This window comes from Sceloporus occidentalis, unplaced genomic scaffold, assembly GCF_023333645.1.
Source record: "Sceloporus occidentalis isolate IW3139 unplaced genomic scaffold, rSceOcc1.0.p SCAF_1, whole genome shotgun sequence".
Classification (NCBI taxonomy): domain Eukaryota; kingdom Metazoa; phylum Chordata; class Lepidosauria; order Squamata; family Phrynosomatidae; genus Sceloporus; species Sceloporus occidentalis.
In genome coordinates, this window is record NW_028316981.1 from 24385673 (window position 1) to 24406385 (window position 20713).

The following is a 20713-nucleotide window of genomic DNA, read 5'->3' on the forward strand; positions in this document are numbered from 1 at the left end:
TTTGTGACTGCTTCTTTTCTTTGCCTTCCAGCTCTTACAGTCTGATAGCCCACAAGCAGAGTCACAGATCCTTCTTCAGAGCTCCTCTCCATACCGAGGGCACCCCATCCCATCACCTGGATACAGCTACAGGTCTCAGTCCCAGAGAATGGGGCATCTTCCACCTCTCAATTCCTCGGAATCCTCTCTTTCTTCCACCCCCTCGGTATCCACGGACTCTTCAACAATGTTTGCAGGGAATTCTGGGTATTATTGTGGCCAGCAGCATTCTGGTAGTGGTGCTCTGAAGAAGAGCTGTCCTGCACCGGCTGCTCCCAGCCCTATCCAATCCACAGTCGCCGCAGACTCTTTGCCCTCTTCTGAAGCAGGGTCTCACCCTTGCATGGGAACTGCTGGCTGCAGTGCTCCTCCTCCACCACCACCCCCTCCTCCTCCACCACCACCCCCTCCCCCTTCATCGTTGTCCTCATCATCATCTTCATCTAGGCCCTCTCAGTCAGACTTGCGGACTATCAACCCTCCCTCCTCTGGCCCACCTGCTCTCTATCAAAGCTCCAGAACCCCTGCCGCAGCACTTTCCAATTCGCAGCACTACTCCCACCGAGGAGGAGGAAGCAGCATCCATCAATACAGACTGCAGCAGCTTCCAGGGTCGGGCGTAAAGACTCAGACCGGTCTTTCTTAGGGCAAAGCCCCCTGCTGCCCCCAGCAGCCGCTTCTGGGGGAGTGCTGCTGGAAAGGCAAAGGCAAGAGGCTGAGGCTGTACCAGAGAGAGTGAAAGAGAGTATACTGCCAGCCACCCTTGGCTTTGGAAAGAGGAGACAGTGGTAGCAGCAAAGCCTGTAGCAAAGCATCTCCCTGATGCCTGAGTATGCTGTAGAAAGCAAATGGTGCTGAGTAGCCTGGCCTCTGTCTCCTACCAGTGCCCTTAGCTGTAGTCATCTGGGCAGGTAGGAAAGCTTGAATATGAAACCAGTGCAAATCAAAAAAGAAAAAGAAAAAAATAGGGGAGGGGGATATGGGGGAGGGGGGCATTATTCAAAATTCCAAAGTGCTCTCTGCAGGGTTGGGTTCCCAGGATATTCTGGGTCAGGGAGGGTGGGAGGTGTAGTCCATTCTGATCATTCCAGTTGCAAGCAAGAGCATTTATGGTGTCCAGGCTCTGGTCAGAGAGCTATGGGATGGGGCTGGTAGCAGTGTGAGTGTGTGAGAGAGAATGAGTGAGTGAGAGGGCAAAGTGTGCACAAAGGTGTCCCTAACACTGTCACTGCCGTGAGTATACTGAAGAGGACCATGGGCAAGGGGTACTTTGGCTTGACTGTCCTGGAGTCTGTTGGAAGAGTTTGCAGGTGATGATGAGAGGAAATACCCAGCTTGATGACGGTGCTGCTGCTACTGTCCAAAGTATCCCCAAGTATGTGAGAGATGACTGCTACCATCCCTTGAGGTCCAAGAGCAGTTGCCAGTTCTGCTGGGTGCTCTATCCAATTCCACACAGTTGCCAGCTTTTCTCACTTGTTTACTATCAAGCGTGTGTTTTTATTTATCTGATTTTATATTCAGTTATAACCGTAGTAGGCTAGCAAATATCAGGCAGGTCTAACCCCAGTGCTGCCCATGGACCTTCTCCTTTCTTCTTGGATAAGATAATGCCGTGAGCATGTCTTCCCTCATTTCTCAGATGCACAGTCTCTCTTTTTGTTTGTTTTTCTTTTTCTTTCTTTTTTTTTTAATTAGGACTGTTACAAGGTTTCTCTAACTCACTGAAATCAGGTGTTCATTCAGCTTAGGGGAGACTATTAAAAAAATTATCAAAGCAGAGAAGAGTTTAAATAAAAGCCTTTCCTCAAAGTGTCTGGCTGTGAGCGTGTTGGGATGGAACTTGTCACCCGGAGCACGGGTGTCCTGTATACTGTATAAAAGGGTGTCAACTTCACTGGGCTTTGCAGCCTCCCTTTCTGTCATGCTGCGCATGCCTTGCTGGGTGAGCATTGCCAGAGAGGATCTTGGAGAGCAGCTGGCGAACATGAAGGACTCTCCTGGACGTGCAGGGTGCTGGGGAGGGGGCTGCAGTGCTGCCCTAAAGCGGGGTTGTACACTGTGCTGTAACATTTGAACTTTCACAAGAGATGTAATAATTTTGATAATAAAATACTTAACTTGAAAATCACTGCATGTTCTCTGATGACAAAATTAGTTTTACACAAAATGAATGTGAAAGCTAAAGGGACACTAGTTTTACTGTACAAAGAGCCAGCGGGTTGTAGTGGTTTGAGCGTTGGGGTTAGGATACTGGGAGACCAGGGTTCGAATCCCCACTCATCCATGGAAACCCACTGGGTGACCTTGGGCAAGTCACACTTTCAGCCATAGAGGAGGGCAGTGGACAAACTACTTCTGAAGAAACTTACCAAGAAAACCCCATGATAGGTTCACCTTAGGGTAGCCATAAATCAGAAACAACCTGAGGGCACACAACATCAGTCATGAAAAAGTGTGGGATCAAAGTTTCCAGCAGTCACTGGAAACTATTTTCTCAAAAGTGGTGACTGTCACGAAAGCTGTGGAACATTTGCAGTAGGGGTCTTGAAGAGGCTTCCCACAACAGAGAGGAATGATTTCTTTGTGGCTAGTATTCCACATGTGCTGTTCATTTCTCTTGTGTTCTATTCTGAATTAGAAATGCCTAACCTGGCTTGCGTGGCAGTTCTTTAATACAAAATCAGTGGGGTTCTGGGGTGGTTTTTTTAAACTGACATTCTGCTTTAGCCAAAAGCAGCATCGTCAACAGTTTTAACTCGTGGCTTAGGCCTTTGTGGCATGGCACAAAGCTTTAAGACTGGTTCCATGCCCTTTCACTGCTGTGGTGAAGGTGTGTTAAGGGAAGTATTGCAGCTTGGTGACAGAGGGTTCCATATGCAAAAGGCTCCCAGTTCAGTTTCCAGCATCTTCAAGTAGTGTTGGAAGACCCCTCCCTGTTGTAGAATGCCCTCTGTCCAGAGAAGTTAGCCTTGGTGTGCCCTTTGAGTGACAAGATCTTATTTTCCTGAGATTTTTAGTACTGTTCTAACCCTTCTGACTTAGTATGACCTTCATGGTTATTTTTCTCTTAGTTTAATGCTTTTCATTTGCTTTTCATTTAATAATTTTATTCTTTTTGTAAGTCCTAGCAATGTGTTTGCATTGCAGTGTAGAAATGTTTACAGTTAATAAACCTATTCTCCCACTTGCCCAAATGCTGGTGCCAGAACTACCAAATGAAAAGGGAGAAGATGTTGTCAGGGCACTGATGGTGTTCAATGCCATGTCTCCATATAGTGCCACTTTGCAGTCTCACATATTTAGGGAACACAAGCAGAGACAGCATTGCAACCTGTGGGAGCTTGTGTGAAAACCTCTGCGGGGATGATGAGGGACCTTTCTGCTGAGAATGCAGACAAAGGGACAGGAAAATTCACATTTGGGCTTGCACTGCTTTGATTAAAACTAGAAACACCGCAAGACCAAAAGCAGCTTGGAAACTATCCAGAGTTAATTATACATGACACCATGGATTTACACAAGCAATTCCAAAAGCCACTGAACAAAGCATGACTATATTGTGAACCTCGCAGCCCATTTTTAGCTAAAGAAGCAATAGGTATCATCTTCAAGGGTTCTTTAGGATTACTTTATACTTTAGAGAGCCAGCGTGGTGTAGTGGTTTGAACACTGGACAATGGCTCTGGACACCAGGGTTCAAATCTTCACTCATGCATGGCAGCCCACTGGGTAATATTGGGCAAGTTTCACTCTAAGCCTCCAAGGAAGGCAAAGACAACCCTTTTCTGAACAAATCTTGGAAAGAAAACCCTGCAATAGAATTGTCTTAGGGTCACCATAAGTCAGAAGTGACTACTTGAAGGCACAAAACAAACTTTACTCTTGAGTAATCTTGATTCCTAATGCTCAATTTGCTAATGCTTATATTTTACAGACCCAATTTTGGATGCACAAGGGGGCGCCAGACGGGAGTGGTCTAAATTTCTTCCCAGTATTTGCTGATAAGACTGCTCTCCATTGCAAGGGCCAGGGAGAGTTACTTTGCTACAGCACCCTCAGAGTAGGATGGCCAAGAGACAATGACAAGGTTCAGTTAAGTGCCACAAATTGCACCTATTTATAGGCTGCACCTTTATAGCCTGCCAGTCTGAGCAAAAACCTCATTGGGACTTGACTTAAATATGCCAAAGTTGCCAAACTCATTATTAATCATTTTTGGAGGTGCAAAATAGTGTCGGTGAGCAGAAGAGACTGTAGCACACTTGAATACAAATGGCCTCAAAGATCAGACCTCTGCATTTTCACTGAAAGGGGGTGGCCCTGAGCAAAACCTTGGACAGCCACCATTGAGCTGAATCAACTTGCAGGGTGAGTAGGAATTACAGTTCCCAATATCCCACAGACAGGTACACAGTGGATACACTGGGAAATTTTGGAGCCTGTAGTAAAGCAACTTTGCCAAGCTCTGGGCTTGAGGATACATCACCAGATTATATCATGCCATGGTCTGCTGTAGGTTAGTGTCATAGGTTCCCACTCTGGCCATACTGGTTTGAATAATGATGAATTGTCCCATTTAAACAACCTTTGTTGTATGCCTTCAAGTCATTTTTGACTTACTGCAACCCTGAACTCTATCACAGTGTTTTCTTGGCAAGATTTGTTCAGGGGGAGTTTGCTTTTGCCTTCCTCTGAGGTTAAGGAGGTGTGACTTGCCGAGGGTCCCACTGTGGTTTTCCACGGCTGAGTGAGAATTTGAACCCTGATCTCCAGAGTCATAGTCCAATGCTCAAACCACAATGCCACTCTAACTCTCTCTTAACCTTATCAGAAATGATATAGTATGTAATAAGTTATTGTGGCTGAAGGCAGGGTTTTATTTGTCATAATTCTTTCCTGTGTGCACATAAACAAGCATTTTCCTTGAAAATCAAGAAAGCTCAGTTGAGGTATGCGTTTCCTGATCTCCTGCCCTTACCTCTATTCAGTTGGTCAGCAACAAAACCATCTTCCCTGCATTATAATGATGTTTCTGGGTTTCCCTTACACCTCTCAGTTTCAGCACAAGTTGCAGCAAGGAATCCCAATGAGGTCTTGTTGCTCTCTGAGGGAAATGCTGCTATCCATATACATTACCAAAGCAAAGAATTAATCAATGCTGGATGTGGTCTCTTTTCTCTGAGCAAAGAGTAGTGAATTGCAGTGAACATGACAGCTTAAGCATTCAGGGAGGACTGCAGCTACAGCACTCAGTTTACAAATCACTGGATTTACAAGGATTTCAAGTGCTTGGGAGAGAAACGCAGCCATTCTTGACATAGCAGTTTGCATGTAAGCGTGCCAAGATGTGGGTGCAGTGTTGTGGGACCAACACAGCAGCTGTAAACTAAACTAAATCTCAAAAAGGTTGCCTGGATGTGGCTCCAGCATATTGATTATTCTAATGTGAAAGCACAGTCTGCAGGAAAATAACCGTTCTCTGCCTTTGCTGCAGATTCAGAATCCAGAGAATCTAGAATCATGGAATCACAGAATTGGAAGAGACCCCAGTGGCCATTCAGTCCACTTCATTCTGCCATGCAGGAACTCATAAACAAGGCACTCCTGACAGATGGCCATGCACCCTCTCTTTAAAGAAGGAGACTTCACCACACTTGAGGCAGGATATTTCATTGTTGAACAGTTCTCACTTTCGTGAAATCTCTTTCCCTGTAGCTTGCATCCATTGTTCTGGGTCCTGTTCTCTGGAGCAGCAGAAGACAAACTTGCTCCATTCTCAATATGACGCCCCTTCAAATATTTAAACAGGGCTACTACATCACCTCTTAACCTTCTCTTCTTCAAGAGAAACATACCCAGCCCCCAAAGTCTTTCCTTTGCATGTTTTTGCAGACCCTTCACCATTTTGGTGCCCCTCCTCTGGACATGCTCCAGCTTCTCAACATCCTTTTTGAATTGTGCCCAGAACTGGACACAGTATTCCAGGTGAGGCCTGACCAAAGAAGAATAGAGTGGCACTATTCCCTCCATCTATGTATCCACTCCCACTTGGGTGTTTTAGTGCCAAAACAATGCTAAAAAGGACCAACGTGATAACTGGAGAAGGGTATTGGCATGTTTGGGCAACCCTCAAATTTGAACAAGAGTGTCAGAATGTTAAAAAGCAGTAACATACCTCTTCTTCCTTTCCCCTCCAACCACAGCTCAGTGAAAATTCAGCATCTTCAATGAATGCTGAGTATCATTTTTTTTTGGCGGGGGGGGGGGGGGAATGGTGTAGAATGGCGAGAGCATGGCTGGCTGGCTTACAGAACAGATTGAGCAAACAGAAGCAGACCTAGTAGGAAGGAGGATGTGCCCACTTGTTCATTCCTTGATCTGGGTTACAATGTGCACAACATGCTAGAGTTTGTTTGTTTGTTTGTTTTTTACCTGCATGCAGTCTCCAATCTTTGCAGTGACTAACTGTTAAAGGGAACTTCCTTGGCTCAAAAAAGAATGCTTTATTCCTTTTCACTGGCCTTCTTCAAGGGTGAAAAACCTGATTGCAGTCAGGAAGCGTTGTCCAGAATATTCTTCTCCACCTGCTGCCCTGTGCTTTGCCACTAGCGCCCTGTCTGCATCCGTGCGCCCTTGGCACCGGCAGCGTCGTGATCAACAGTCTCCATAGTTACGCTGACTGGGTTGCCATGGAGACAGATGGAGAAAGCCAGCAGCAGGCACCAGCACAAGGTGTAGCAGTGTGTCACCACCAAGATCAGCGGCATCCTCTACTGCAGGTGGGGGTCAACGCACAGAAATGGGTCATGTTCGGCAGCAAAACTTGGGCCGGGTCTGGAGAGGAAAGGAGGACGCCTGATCTAAAAGGCCCTCCCTATAACCTTCTGGATTATAGAAGTATACACAAAGGTGATTCTCCAGAAGGTGATCAGATTGCATTTGTCGGACAGGGCTCAGAGGGAAATCCATCATGAGAATTTCAGGAAGCAAGTGTTTTCTCCTTCTGCAGCATTTATGTCCAGAGACAGCAGCAGACTCAATGCTTGCCTGGACTGGCCCAATTTCACCAGGTCACCCAGAAGTAGACATATTCTACACCAACCAGTGGCGTCACTAAGGGCATCCCCTTAGTGACACTAATGGTTGGTGTAGAATATGTCTGCTTCTAGGGTGTGGACCACACTGGGTGTCACCCCAATAGGGGTGATATACATCTGGTGGGGTTGTACACCCCGTGGGATTGGTGTGGCTGCTGGGTGAGTGAGAAGACAATAACATAGCAGTAGCATGTACATTTCTATACTGCTTAATAGTGAATTCAGCACTCCCTAAGCGGTTCACAATCTGTAAGCCAATTGCCCCCAACAAGCTGGGGACTTATTTTACTGACCTATGAAAGGATGGAAGGCTGAGTCACCCTTGGAGCCCTGGGATCAAACTCACAACCTTGTGGCTGTAGTACTGGTATTTAACTACTGGGCTACCAGGGCTCACATCACTTTCTCACTTGCCCAGCAGCTGTGCCAGAGCCCAAATGACCCTCTGGAGGCCATAGCACTGTCCCCTCAAGCAGCCCAGGCTGCTGCAGGGGGGCAGTGTCTACCGTTTGGGCTGTGCCATGTCTGCAGCCACACTGGACCCCAGACGATTCTCCAGGGGCCATGGCAGTCCTACCCCCACTGCTCTCCCCTGCATCAGGTGGCACCAACTCCAAGGATGCCATTAACCCCATTATTCTTTGATGAGGTGATAGGGTTCAAATATAATAATAATAATAATAATAATAATAATAAATTTTATTTATATCCCACCTCTCCGGTTGGATCGAGGCGGCTTTCAATGAAAGCTGTTCAAAGCTGTTGCACTTCTGGCTATAAAGATGGAGGCTCTCTACATTTTTGCTTTTTGGAGGTTCATGTGCCAGTGAAAAAGCCTTCCTTTTTTTTGCTGGCTGTTAAGCTAGCACATCAAGAAGAGGTTTTGAATTAGGTCTGGCCCTGCAGTGAGGCAGAGTGAGGTGGCTGTCTCCAGCAGCAGATTCAGACAGGGTAGAGAGAAGTGGCAAAATTATTGACAGAGCCCGGAAGGGATGCATCAAGCACAACCTTTTATGTTAATATGGTGGCAGTGGGAAACAATTTCATCTTTTGCTTTGAACGTAACCAGACCCATGCTTGTGAAACTTTTGACATAAAGGATGGCGTGTTTTGACTTGTGACTTTGTTAGTCATTTCCTCTCATTTCTGATTAATGAAATGGTTTTCTAGGGTAAGGAGCTCTAATTTGCAGCCTTGGAAGGATTTGCATAGAACTGGCACTCTGGTTTGCAGGCTGCCTGTGGGTTCTATAAAAAGTGAACACCTGGTGCAATAATTAATACAATGAATTATGCACTTAGGCTGATGATCTTGACAATGGTTTTTGGACTTTACTAATCATTTTTTTTAAGCTAATGGCCTGCCCTCTGGGTGCTGGGAAGAGGGGGAGTTACAGAATATTGTGTGTTGTGCAGCTATGCTTCATCCTCTCAGGTAACTCAATGCCCTTCGGTGTGCTGTCCCATTGCCGGTGTCACAGTTTCACACACTAGTCCAGTCAGCTTCTATGTATGGAGGGAAAGGGGACCCCATCTTGTTCTTCACCTCAAACAGCAAAATAGTCTTAGAATCTCTGGAAAGCTTTTGCAGTAATATGCCTGTGCACATCGTACAGAGACACGGAGGTGGTGTTAAGCGGCTGAGCCTTTTAAAAATGATGCATTGTTCTGCAATCTGAAAGGACTCCATCTCAGTTCTTTTCCCTCACAGTCTGTCACTTTGTGCTTTGGGACACGGAGAACGGCTCTCACAGGGAACTCTGCACATGCACATGAGAATCTTCGGAGACCTCCTGAGGAGAATGCAAAGTGTGGATAAAATGCTATGAACCTGCCTCAACTAGAGCAAGAGGGAAGGAAAGAAAAGGGTGATCTAGCTTATCCTGTACAGAAGGAAAAGAAGTGTAGTGGAGTCTCCTTCTTTGGAGGTTTTTAAACAGAGGCTGGACTGCCATCTGTCAGGGGTGCTTTGATACTGTGATCCTGCACGGCAGGGGGTTGGACTGGGTGGCCCTTGGGGTCTCTTCCAACTCTATTATTCTTTGATTTAGCATGATAAAGAATATGTAGCATGAGGGCTTCTACCCCCCCTCCCCCATAGATCAGTTTTCTTACATGTATTGACCACTCTCTCAGTAAATGCCCTCTAATGATAATCTGGAGGATAACTTGTTACATCAATCTGGGTAGTTTTAAAACTCACCAATATCAGGATGAAGAGGTTTGCTTGTGTAATGACCCTAAAGCTAGGAGACTCGGTTCTGCTGAATGACAGCCACCTCAATAGATGTTTCAGAACCCCCATTCTTATGTTCTTGTATTGTGTGGTTTAGCATACCAGAGGTTTAGGCACTGTTTTATTTTCTTAGATGGTTTTTATATTGGTTGAGCATTTCATCTCAGATAAGTCAATCCTTGCTTCTCTCAGAAACTAACCAGAATGGTTTTCAAGCATTTGGGATCCCAGATCTGTTCATTACATCACCTCTGGTAATACAGCACAAAGGAGTGGTTCTGAGAATGATGCGTATAATTTATGTATTCACATTGCCTTTGGTGTTTTCCGTTTGCTTCCATTCTCAGTCATTCTTGCAACAAATCTCTACAATGGGAATGAATCCATTTTGCTGTTGAAGGCTAAGGGTTGCCTGAGGCTAGTCAATTTGTTCATCGGCAGATGGACAATCCAAGCCAAAAAGACACTGTTCCACAGTTTATTCTTTTAGCCGTTGTACTAAACTAGCCTCTAAATTGCATTAACTGCCACAGTAAGATCAGAATGTCATGTGTCTGAATTGAGTTGCAGACTCACCCATGTGAAATAAAATAGTTAAGGATTGTGCCTACAGAGAGGTGATCTCTGTGAGATGTCCCAGTTCCACCTATAGACTATGCTATTTCAAGCACCTATCTGTGTTGGCACCTTTGGTTCTGCTCCAAACTCACATAATAAGCAAATACTTGATCTGCTTTGTTTCACTTTGATTTTAGGCAGAAGTACTCTTGATGCTAAGCCTTGCCTGCACTTCTTGGTCTGATATTTATAAACTGAGAGATTAGAATGAAAGTTGGTGTGCATGTACAGGATACAGATCTCCATCTCAAGTTTGAACAGCTATTTGCAGCCAATGTAGAATAGCAGAAAGAGGAGACAGCTGTAAAGTTAGATCATGGAACATCTTTAATCCTGTATTCCCCCACGCTTGCTGTGGGATTCTGGGAAGTATAGTTCCAAAAGTGACATTTCCTATCTCTATGCAACATGTGTTGTTGTGTGCCTTCAAGTTGTTTCTGACTTATAGCAACTCTAAGGCGAACCTATCATGGGGTTTTCTTGGCAAGAGTTGTTCAGAGGAGGTTTGCCATTGCCTTCTCCTGAGGCTGAGAGAGTGTGACCTGCCCAAAGTCATTCAATGGTTTTAATGGCTGAGCTGGGAATTGAACCCTGGTCTCCAGACTCATTGTCTTGCACTCAAACCACTATGCCATGCTGGCTCTCATCTATGCAAAGTACATAGTATGATGTGAGGACATGAGAAGTCCTGGTAAAACTTGGAGTACATGTGTGGGGGAAGGAGAGAGATAGTATTTCTTTGTTTGAATTCCGAACGGCAACACATTTAAAATTAGCTTAGTATGGAGCAAGAAAAGACATAAGATACATGGCATTGTAAAATCAAAAGTGAGACTTTTACACCACTGTCATTTACTCTTTCATACAGTGGTGTGTCTTCCCCCTCACTTGCCCCATGGTAAGTTTACATTACCATTTGAAAATACCAGATTGAGCTTCCTTGGCTTGATTTACCCAATCATTCAATATGCAAGAGGTGGCCATAAGGTGGTGGCCCTCAAATTATTCTCAGACTGCAACTCCTATCAGCCTTAGCCAGTTCAGCCAATGATGAGGTGTTCTGGTAACTGCATTCTAAGTTCTTTACAGTTGTACTTTGTCCACCACTGCTAGATGCCTTCCTTTGAAGGCATCCTGTTCCCTTGCTTAGCCCTGAGTGAACTACATTTGATACAGAGGCCCAATTCCCACTTACCTGTTAAACCAGGTTCGGCCCCGAACGTGGTTCCCGCTATCTTTGCACTGGAACAAGGCTGGTGCTGGAGAGGCCACAGGAAGGCCCGGGTGGAGAAGCCAGGCCGTATGGCAGAATAGGCCAGGAGGAGAGGGGATGGAAGGAGGTAGGCCAGGAAGAAGACCAGGGATGGAGGGAAGCATGGCTGGGGCAGAGGGGCCGGGAAGAAGCCACTGCCAGTGGGAACCAGGGCAGATTTGAATCCGATTCGAATCCACCTGGTTACCACTTGGTCTGAATCGATTTATTTCTAAATAAATCGATTGAGCCCCCCAAACACCCCATTTTACCAGCGTCTTTTGACATGGGTTAAATGGGTAAAAACCATGCCCCCCCCCCCTTTCTGAATCACTTCAGCAATTCAAATTAAGTGGGAACCGTGGTGGTTTAAACCAAATCATTTGGAATCATGATCTGGTTTAAACCATAGTGGGAATTTGGACCTACCTTTTGCATCTGCAGTAGGAGACCAATGTAGACCATACATGGGTATAGTACGAATCAGCCATTGACAACCTTAATGCCTTCTACATGGGTTGGGCTGCAACTCCCAACATTCCCATCCATCGTGTCTAGCAGTGATTGGAACTGTGGTTCGAGGAGGGCACCAGGCTGGGAAACACTGGCAAATGCTAGTGTTTAGGGCAAATATTATTTGGGAAAGCATGGACAACTTCTTTGTTTCCTGGGGTGGAGTCACACTGCAGACTCAGAACAGTTTGACACTGCTTTAACTGCCATGACTACAGAAACCTGGGTTTGTAGTTTGATGAGGCACTCAGCCTGGTCTGTCAAAGCGCTTTGGTGGCTCGCCAAACTACAAATCTCAGGATTCTGTAGGACAGAGTGGTGGTAGTGATATCAAACTGCTTTAATTCTGTAGTGTGGCTATAGCTTCATGAATGAATGCGGAGGACTGCATAATTAGCAGTTCCCTGCCTTTTTAAGAGCGTCTTTCCTTATTTTTCTAAAAACTGCAACCGCTCCATTCAGGGCCAAACTAGATGTCATGCTTAATGTATCAAGCATGCATGAATTTCTTCATAAATGAATCATTGGTGCATGGGAGATGGTTTGCATTAGCCCTGTGTTGGCAGAATAGCATTAAAACTCTCATCTCTGCAATTCATTATCCCAACAAAAATTGTTCCTGCCCCATTTCTGGAAATAATAAAATGCATATGCACAGAGGTGTCATTACTAACGACACATTTAATGCCAGCTCAAGTTTGACTCTCAATTATTTGGCTGGATGATCAAGAGATATAGCAAAGAGCAACACACTGTGTTGAGCATGGATTCTTTAACAGGCCTTGCACAGCAGCAGAAAATGCAGTGATGCCAAGTGGGATTTTTTGCTGGGCTATTTAGTGTACTGGTCTTTCCACTAGTCATCTGGGAGGCATTAAATTCGGTCAAACGTCACCCAGAATAGTGGGTCCAGTTCTAGGCACCACAATTCAAGCAGGATGTTGACAAGTTGGAATTTATCCAGAGGAGGATGAACAAGATGGAAAAACGGTGGAGATAGATTGCCTCAGAATGCAGTAGACTCTACTTCTTTGGATGCCTTTAAACAGAAGCAGGATGGCCATCTCTAAGGGGTGCTCTACTTGCTATATTCCTGAGTAAATGGCCTTTGGGGTCCCTTCTAAATCTGTGATTCTAAACCTGGGGGTTGTTCCCACTAGGTGAAACCCCGCGTTCTGAATCGAATCCAAGGAGTGGCATTCCTATTAGGATCCGATTTAAACCTAGAACGGTTCTAGAGCAACCCGCAATCGTCCCCACTACAAATCGAATCGTAGAGCGGGATAGAAATTTAATTCGAGCTTTCCTCATTTAACGCGTGTTAAAAAAACACTAGGGTCCGACCTACGTTTTTCCATTGATTCGAGTTAGGAACCGGAGTATTTAAATAGGAACGACAGCCTTTGAATCGTGTTAGATGGATGGGAGGAGCGGACTGCGTTGGGGCTGGCCTTGGGGGAGTTGCCCTTTCTGTCCCCATCTGTCATGGCTGTCGCCATTTTTGCTTCCCTCACCCCTTTGTCCGCTGTGGTCTTTCAATAAGAGATAAGGATTATTTTTATTTTTGCAACCTCCCCTCTGTGTGGGGAGAGCCCATTTCTAACGGAGGAGAGGCAGGAAGGGAAGGCTCCTCTCGAAGAGGCATTCCCTGCCCGCTTGGGCTCTGATCTTGCCCAGACAGGGAAGGGAAGGCTCCTCGCGAGGAGGCATCTGATCTCGCCCAGGCAGGGAAGGGAAGGCTCCTCGCGAGGAGGCATCTGATCTCGCCCAGGCAGGGAAGGGAAGGCTCCTCGCGAGGAGGCATCTGATCTCGCCCAGGCAGGGAAGGGAAGGCTCCTCGCGAGGAGGCATCTGATCTCGCCCAGGCAGGGAAGGGAAGGCTCCTCGCGAGGAGGCATCTGATCTCGCCCAGGCAGGGAAGGGAAGGCTCCTCGCGAGGAGGCATCTGATCTCGCCCAGGCAGGGAAGGGAAGGCTCCTCGCGAGGAGGCATCTGATCTCACCCAGGCAAGGAAGGGCTCTGATCAATGGGGGGGGGGATAGAGCCTTTCTCCCTCCCTTTCTCAAACGGAATCTGCCTTCTCCTCCAACCCTGGAAAGAGAATCTTTGGGAAGAGTGCTCCCACCCTGCTTTTCCAGCAGCCTCCTTCATTGATCTCTGTGCTCTCTGAAGGGATTCTCCCTGGCTGTCTTGGGAGACATGAAGAGGGGATGCTGTGATGCAAAACCTATCCCATAGTTCCTCTGGAAAGAGCTTGGGTTTCTTAAATTCGCTTTCCTAAATTCGCTAAATTCACAAACAGTCAATGAAATGGAAACGATGCCAAAAGATAAATCGCTTCCAAATATTCCGGATTAACGTTACGTCATTCTGACGTACTATTGATTGACAGCTCCAAATAAGGTATGGAGGAGAAGAATCGCTTTATTTAAACACCGATTTCATGCCAAGTAGGAACGCTTGCAGGTAAAAACTTCGATTTAAATAACCAGATGGGAACGATGAACAAAGCGATTCGGATAGCGGGATAAGAACAGTGTTATTTTGAATCGATTTTATTAAAAACGTTGTATTTTAAATCGTTTCAAATCTTAAGTGGGAACAACCCCCTGGACTGTGATAGAAGCAAAAGAGGATGCATCCAAGACTCATTCAAAATTCTTTATGAAAAGGGGAAAGAAAACAAGTGAGAAATGGGAGGCATGCAGAAGGAAGAGAGTTTGACATCTGTTAGGCCAAATTGAAAAGGAAGGAAGGAAGGAAGGAAGGAAGGAAGGAAGGAAGGAAGGAAGGAAGGAAGGATCCCATATAACAAGATGGGCTTTCAAAATAGACCTTGGTCTGTAAAATGGTTGAGAGGAATCAGCCTTTTCAAGCACAGGACTCCTCTTCAGCTCAAACATGCTCTTGGGGACATCCAAGTCATCGAGTATTTGCATGGTAGTGACAGCTCAGTTTAGATAGGAAGAGGCAAGAATGTGTTGCTGCCCATTTGTCATTGGACTGCAGCTCCAAACCAGCGGCGTCACAAGGGTTGGTGTCATCCGGTGCAGTAATTCTCATGGTGTCAGCCCCCATGACCTCCTCCCATCCCACACCATACAAAATCCTTAGCCATGTCTTTTGTACTCATGTTAATCATTAACCGTAAATCCTGCATATCATAGAAAGATTAAAATTATACCTTTAAATTACAATATCATACGCACTGCCTCAGTGCATTTACCTATACATAATTTCATGGAGTTGAAGTGAAAATTTGGTGAAAGATGATGTTTTTAAAGATAATTTTAAAAGAATAAAAAATAATGTAAAATGTTAAAAATTTAATTTTAATTTTTTTTTTAAAAAAAAAACACATCAACAACCTTGGGGCCTCTCTTTTCTTCTCCCACTGAGCCTCACCCCACTCACACCATCTGTTCAGCATTTTAATGGGACACAAGCAAACGCCACAGTCCATTGCTTTTAAAATCAAAATGTTTTGAAACAGCTCCACTGGCTGCCATTTAGTTTCTGAGCGCAATTCAAAGTGCTGGTGATGACCTATAAAGCCCTGTCTGGCTCAGGTCCAGGCTATTTAGCAGACTGTTTCTCCTTATATGAGTTGGCCTGGGACCCAAGATCCTCAGAGGAGGCCCTTCTCTCCATCCCACCCCCATCACAAGTATGTTTGGTAAGGACACAAGAGAGGACCTTTTCCATGGCTGCCCCTGGACTGTGGAACTCCCTGCCCAGGGAGACCAAAACGGCCCCCTCTTTGTTGTCCTTCCTCCGGCAGACCAAGACCTTTTTGTTTAGACAGGCATTTAAAACAGAAAGCTTTTAAATAACACCATGGGGGTGGTGTGCTGTTTTAATGTGCATAGTTTTTAAGTGCTTTTATCTTTTTAATTGTATTCTGTTTTTAAGCAATTGATCTGTTTTAATTTTGCCACAGTTTAATTCTGTTTTAATTGTCACTTTTGTACATTTTTAATTATATTTTCCTAAGTTTTTAATTGTGGGTATTTAGACTGTAACCTGCTTTGGATCCTAATTTTGGGAGAAAAGCGGAATGCAAATCACTATAATAAATGAATGAATGAATGAATGAATGAATGAATAAAGTTTGAAGAGTAGTGGTGTCACCCCACCTTAGGGTGTCACCTAGCGTGGTCCACACACACCACACACCCTGAGTGATGCCATTGGCTCCAACCAGCCCTAGCCAGCATGGCCAGTGTTGAGTCTTATGAAAAAGTTGGGGTGTAAATAAAATGATAGAGGGATAGACAGATGTTCCTTATCCCTGCTATAGAAAAGACAATCAGGTAAGCTACAGAAAGTGAGAGAGAAGAGGAACTCTCTTCTGAATTAGCTAGAAATTCCCTGTTAGAGTTAATTAATTTGCAAAGAGAAGCCAGTATATTCATGCCATCTGACCTCCAAGCAATATCCTCCTATCTCAGCTATGAGAGAGCTAGTTCTGCTTATATGTAGCCCAGCTACATATGATATGCGTATGTATGTATCAAAAATGAAGAAGCAGCTTTCAGGAAGGAGGACTTTGAATGGAAGCTGGCATGGGGAAAGAGTGCCTAAATATCCAGTTTCACATCTTTTCTCTACTTCAGATGGGCCAGCACTACTTTTCATTTTGAAAATGTGACTGAAATTCCATAGTAGCGAATACACACACATACACACACACACCACATATATATCCAGGAGCGGAGAACTGCAGTTAAGCATCCCTTTCCTTGTTATTGCTCTGCTACTCCCTGAACTGCTTTTCTCTAAGAAAAGCAGCAAGTAAGCATCTGTTCCACATACACATACATATGTATTTTCTCTCTTTCATGCACACACACATGACCCTAAGGTCAAGTATTATGAGTAGTAGGAAGCTCTGTCTTCACTTGTTTCACACCATCCATCATTTTTGTGTACCTCTGACCATTTGCTTAGGCACCTTAAAAAAATTAAGGCAGGACCAAACATTATAGGTTTGCTCCATGCAGAAAAACAGGCATCTTTCTTACGGTATTTGCCATGTTACTGCCTGTGTTTCCAGTTTCAAGAGATTATTTTGGAACTCTTGCTTTTATAAATACAACAGGCCCTTGGTATCCACTGGAGTTTAGTTCCAGGACCCTCCATTGATACCCAAATCTGTGGATGTTCAAATCCCATTAAATACAGTGCCATAGTAAAACGGTGTCCCTTATATAAAATGGCAAAATCAAGGTTTGCTTTTTGGTTGGTGTGTGTGTGTGTGTGTGTGTGTGTGTATATCTTCAAGTCATGAATGGTTGAATCCATGGATAAAGAATCCATGGATAAAAAGGGACAACTGTAGTTTACTATCAGTTGCAAATCTGACTCCTTGCTCCTCAGCCCTAACACCAGATGGACAAGTTGGCAAACAATAGATCACAACACAGATCCTTGGAGGAACCGCTATTTTTTGTTCCTCCATTGCAAGATACATCAGTTTATTCTTAAGAATATTCTTTATTCCTATTCTCTGCTTTTTATTATTTAACTACTGTAATTGCCAACCTCTAAAAGGAACCCTCACACTCACACTCTTATTCCTTGACAACTAAGTTGTTCTGGGGTCTTTAGCAAAAACACTTCTCGAAAGCTCCAGCATACAGAGTTTGCCAGATCACCCTTATCTATATGGCTGACATACGCACAGAACTCCAAATAGATGACAAGACAGGACTTCTCTTTGCAGAAGTTTCTGCCTTATTAAGCAAGGCGGCTGCTTGTGAATGCTTAATAATTTTCTTTTTAGCAATGCTTTAATTTCAACCAATTTTTCCAGAACAGATGGGAAGCTAACAAAACATTTGGCCAAGGACCCAATCAGTGGAACTCTAAGACAATTGCAATGTGTAGTCTCTGCACAGAGATGTAGTGGCATTCCAGGGCTCCCATTAATGTTTCGGTGTCATCGCTTCAGTCATCATGGTAATTCATTTAGTATTGTAATGAAACTTGGAAAGGCTGAGGCTTATGATATTCTCCCCTCATGTCCCTACCTTAATGCCAAGTCTTCCCAGGACAAGAACGTAGGATTTATAGATCCAAACAGGACTGTGCTCATGATAGAGGTAGTTCATATTGATTTCCTCCTTGAAATTTTTTGTTGATTTCCCCTTTTAAAATGTGGCTGCATTATGGTTGAAGGGGAGTGGCAGCCAGTGGTTAAGTGTAGGGTTACTGTTGTGGGCAGAGCAAGATAAAGTCAGCTCCCGCTCCCATTTGCTGGGGTTGAGGGTGCAGAACCCCCCCATGAAAATGGAAAAACCGTAACTCTACCCCACCCCAAACTATATTTAACACAAAAAAGGTGCAATTTGTGGATTCATCCCGCTGTAGATGCCTTCGAGATGCAGGGTTCCTTTGCAAGGCAGAAGTCAGCAGCTGGTGGGGCTTTCTGCTGTCTCTTGTGCTGCCTTACACCATTTTAAATAGGGGCTTACAATTTTTGTTTACAGTCTCAGTCTTATGAGCTTTGCAGTCCCTATTCCAAAGGGAATATGGCAGCAGCAGAGACGGAAGCAAATGATCTGTGAATAATCAAATCCACAAAAGAAACCCACAAATGCAGAGGGTTGAATGTACACATCCACTCATCTGAACCAGCACAAAATGTGCCAATTGTTTCACCTTCATATAATCTATATTGGGAAGGGGGAATGGGATTACCCTATACAACCTTTTCAAAGGCAGTGGATTGTCAGGTCTTATAAAACACAGTTTGGAAATGTTACTTTTTTGGATGAGAACTCTCAGAATCTCACAGGCAACACACATCCACACACCTGACATATTTCAAAATGCTCCCCTCCCCACAGCCCTCATAAATTCATAGACAGAAGAAGCTTGCAGACATCAGCACAACACAATGTTGGTACCACACTTCCCAACCACCCACCCCCAAATCCCAAAGCAAAAGAATAAAGAAAAACAAATTGCACATTTTCCCATTAATGCAACAGGTTCTGGTCCAATCCAATCCATCTTGATTTTTATGTTTTCCAGTTAAGGTTTTGTGAAACACTGTATCAAACTTTTTTTTTGTACTAAAATACAGATATATATTACAGCTACTGTATTCCTTCCTCCACCAGTCTTGCCATTTTCAATCAGCAGCAATCCCATTCCACCAACACACGTTGCATAATGTTGACATTCGCATCTTGCTTTGCCCCAAGGTGATCTTGCTCCAAAGGCTCACCCAGGCCAGAAAACCCTGGTAGCGTTTGAAGTTGCAAGCTACTTGCTTCTCCCTTCCTTCCAAGCTGCTTTGGTCTTCCCAAAGTATTTTGAACCTTCCTGGAACTATTGCCAGGAAAGTAGGACAGAGATGTGTGGATTCGAAGGAGGTTGTGTGTAGATGCACACACACTTGGGCCTATGAGGCAGGAATGCCCTTGCTCAAGTTTGGCCATCCCTCCCTGCCCATCTTAGCAATGAGTCCCTGATGCTCTGGGGGTCTACATTTTATAGTCCAGCCCAGTCTGTGTTTTAATCTAAAGTGAGCCCCATTGAGTTAAGTAAAGATGATTCCCAGCTCAAGCAAGCATGCCAGAGAGTGAGGCCAGTGGCAATTTTAGACTCTGGATGTAATGGTTTGAATGTGGGGTGGCAACATATATAATACTGCTTAAACTGTGGTACGATTTGGGGCCTCCCCTGTTTATTCTGCTGAGTGGGTTCCTAGACTTGTGCCCCAAAAGTCCTGCCCTGAGGGTAGTACTACTGATGATGGCTTTAATGAATGGGGATTTCAGTGACTGAGCCTGCATATTTGACTTCACCTATGGTTATGAGAGCCAGTGTGATTTTGTGGTTTGAGCGTAGGATTATGTCTCTGGAAACCAGGGTTTGAATCCTAGTTCAGCCATGTAAACCCACTGGGTGACGTTGGGCAAATCACATTCTCTCAGCATCAGAGGATGGAAGTGGCAACCCCCCTCTGGAGAAACTTGCCAAGAAAACCCATCACAGGGTCACCTTAGGGTTGGCCTAAGTCAGAAACAACTTGAAGTCACACAACAACAACCCCTGGTTCCCTGTTTTCCTTAGGTCACATAATTTGGCTGTGAATATGCTTTAGGACCTCAGTGAAACACCTCCTGCCCTGGACATGGCCTCACAGCACTTGGCAGCTAGTTGTCAGTGCATTTCAGCTTTAAAAGAGATGTATTAAAACAAGGTTAAAGTCCTAGTCAAAATTGCATCGCAGTGCTCTAATTGTGTCACACAGTGAGAGGGCTCCTTGTTTGGCAAAATCCAGTGACATGACCATGATACCATTCCTGTTGTGCACTAGGCCCTCCCTCAATGGGTGATAGAGCACCCATTCCCTATCCATGCTTACTTTTTCCCTCAAGGCCAAACAAGATACTTTCCTTATGTAGAAAGATCTTGTAGCACCTTTGAGACTAACTGAAAGAAAGAAGTAGGCAGCATGAACTTTCGTACACTTAAGTCTACTTCATCAGATGCATTTGGTGGAGTGGAAATCTGAAGTAGACTTAAGTCTACAAAAGTTCATGCTGTCAACAAGTTTAGTCTTAGCCTCAAAGGTACTACAAGATCTCTCTACATACTGATTCTACAGACTAACATGGCTATATCTTTGAAGATCTTTTCTAATTGCTGTTCTTTTCATAATTTAACAGGAACTATTTGTGGGAATGCAATAAAGATTATGGTGCGTTAGGAGTGAGTGTAACTCTTCCCCTCCTTGACTTGATAGAAAATGGCTTCTGAAGCTCCAATTTACACTGATCACCTCTGCATCAAATACTAGCTTCTTGTTGTTGTGTGGCTTCAAGACATTTCTGATTTATGGTGATCCCAAGGTGACCCTATCACAGAGTTTTCTGGGTCTGAGAGCACGTGTCTCGCCCAAGCTCATCCAATGGGTTTCCATAGCCAGTCAGAGAATCGA

The 20713-nt window shown here is 44.7% G+C and overlaps 1 protein-coding gene across 5 annotated transcripts in view; it reads left to right on the top strand.

The window, feature by feature from the left end:
• Nucleotides 1–2152, top strand: part of SETD5 (SET domain containing 5) — a 73193-nt gene extending 71041 nt beyond the window's left edge. For all 5 annotated transcript variants that reach the window (XM_089517530.1, XM_089517513.1, XM_089517547.1 and 2 more), the window contains one exon: nucleotides 32–2152. In XM_089517530.1, coding sequence (XP_089373656.1) covers nucleotides 32–685 — 654 coding nt within the window. In that variant the 3' untranslated portion in view covers nucleotides 686–2152. The remainder of the gene's footprint in view (nucleotides 1–31) is intronic.
• The last annotated feature ends 18561 nt before the right edge of the window (nucleotides 2153–20713 follow it).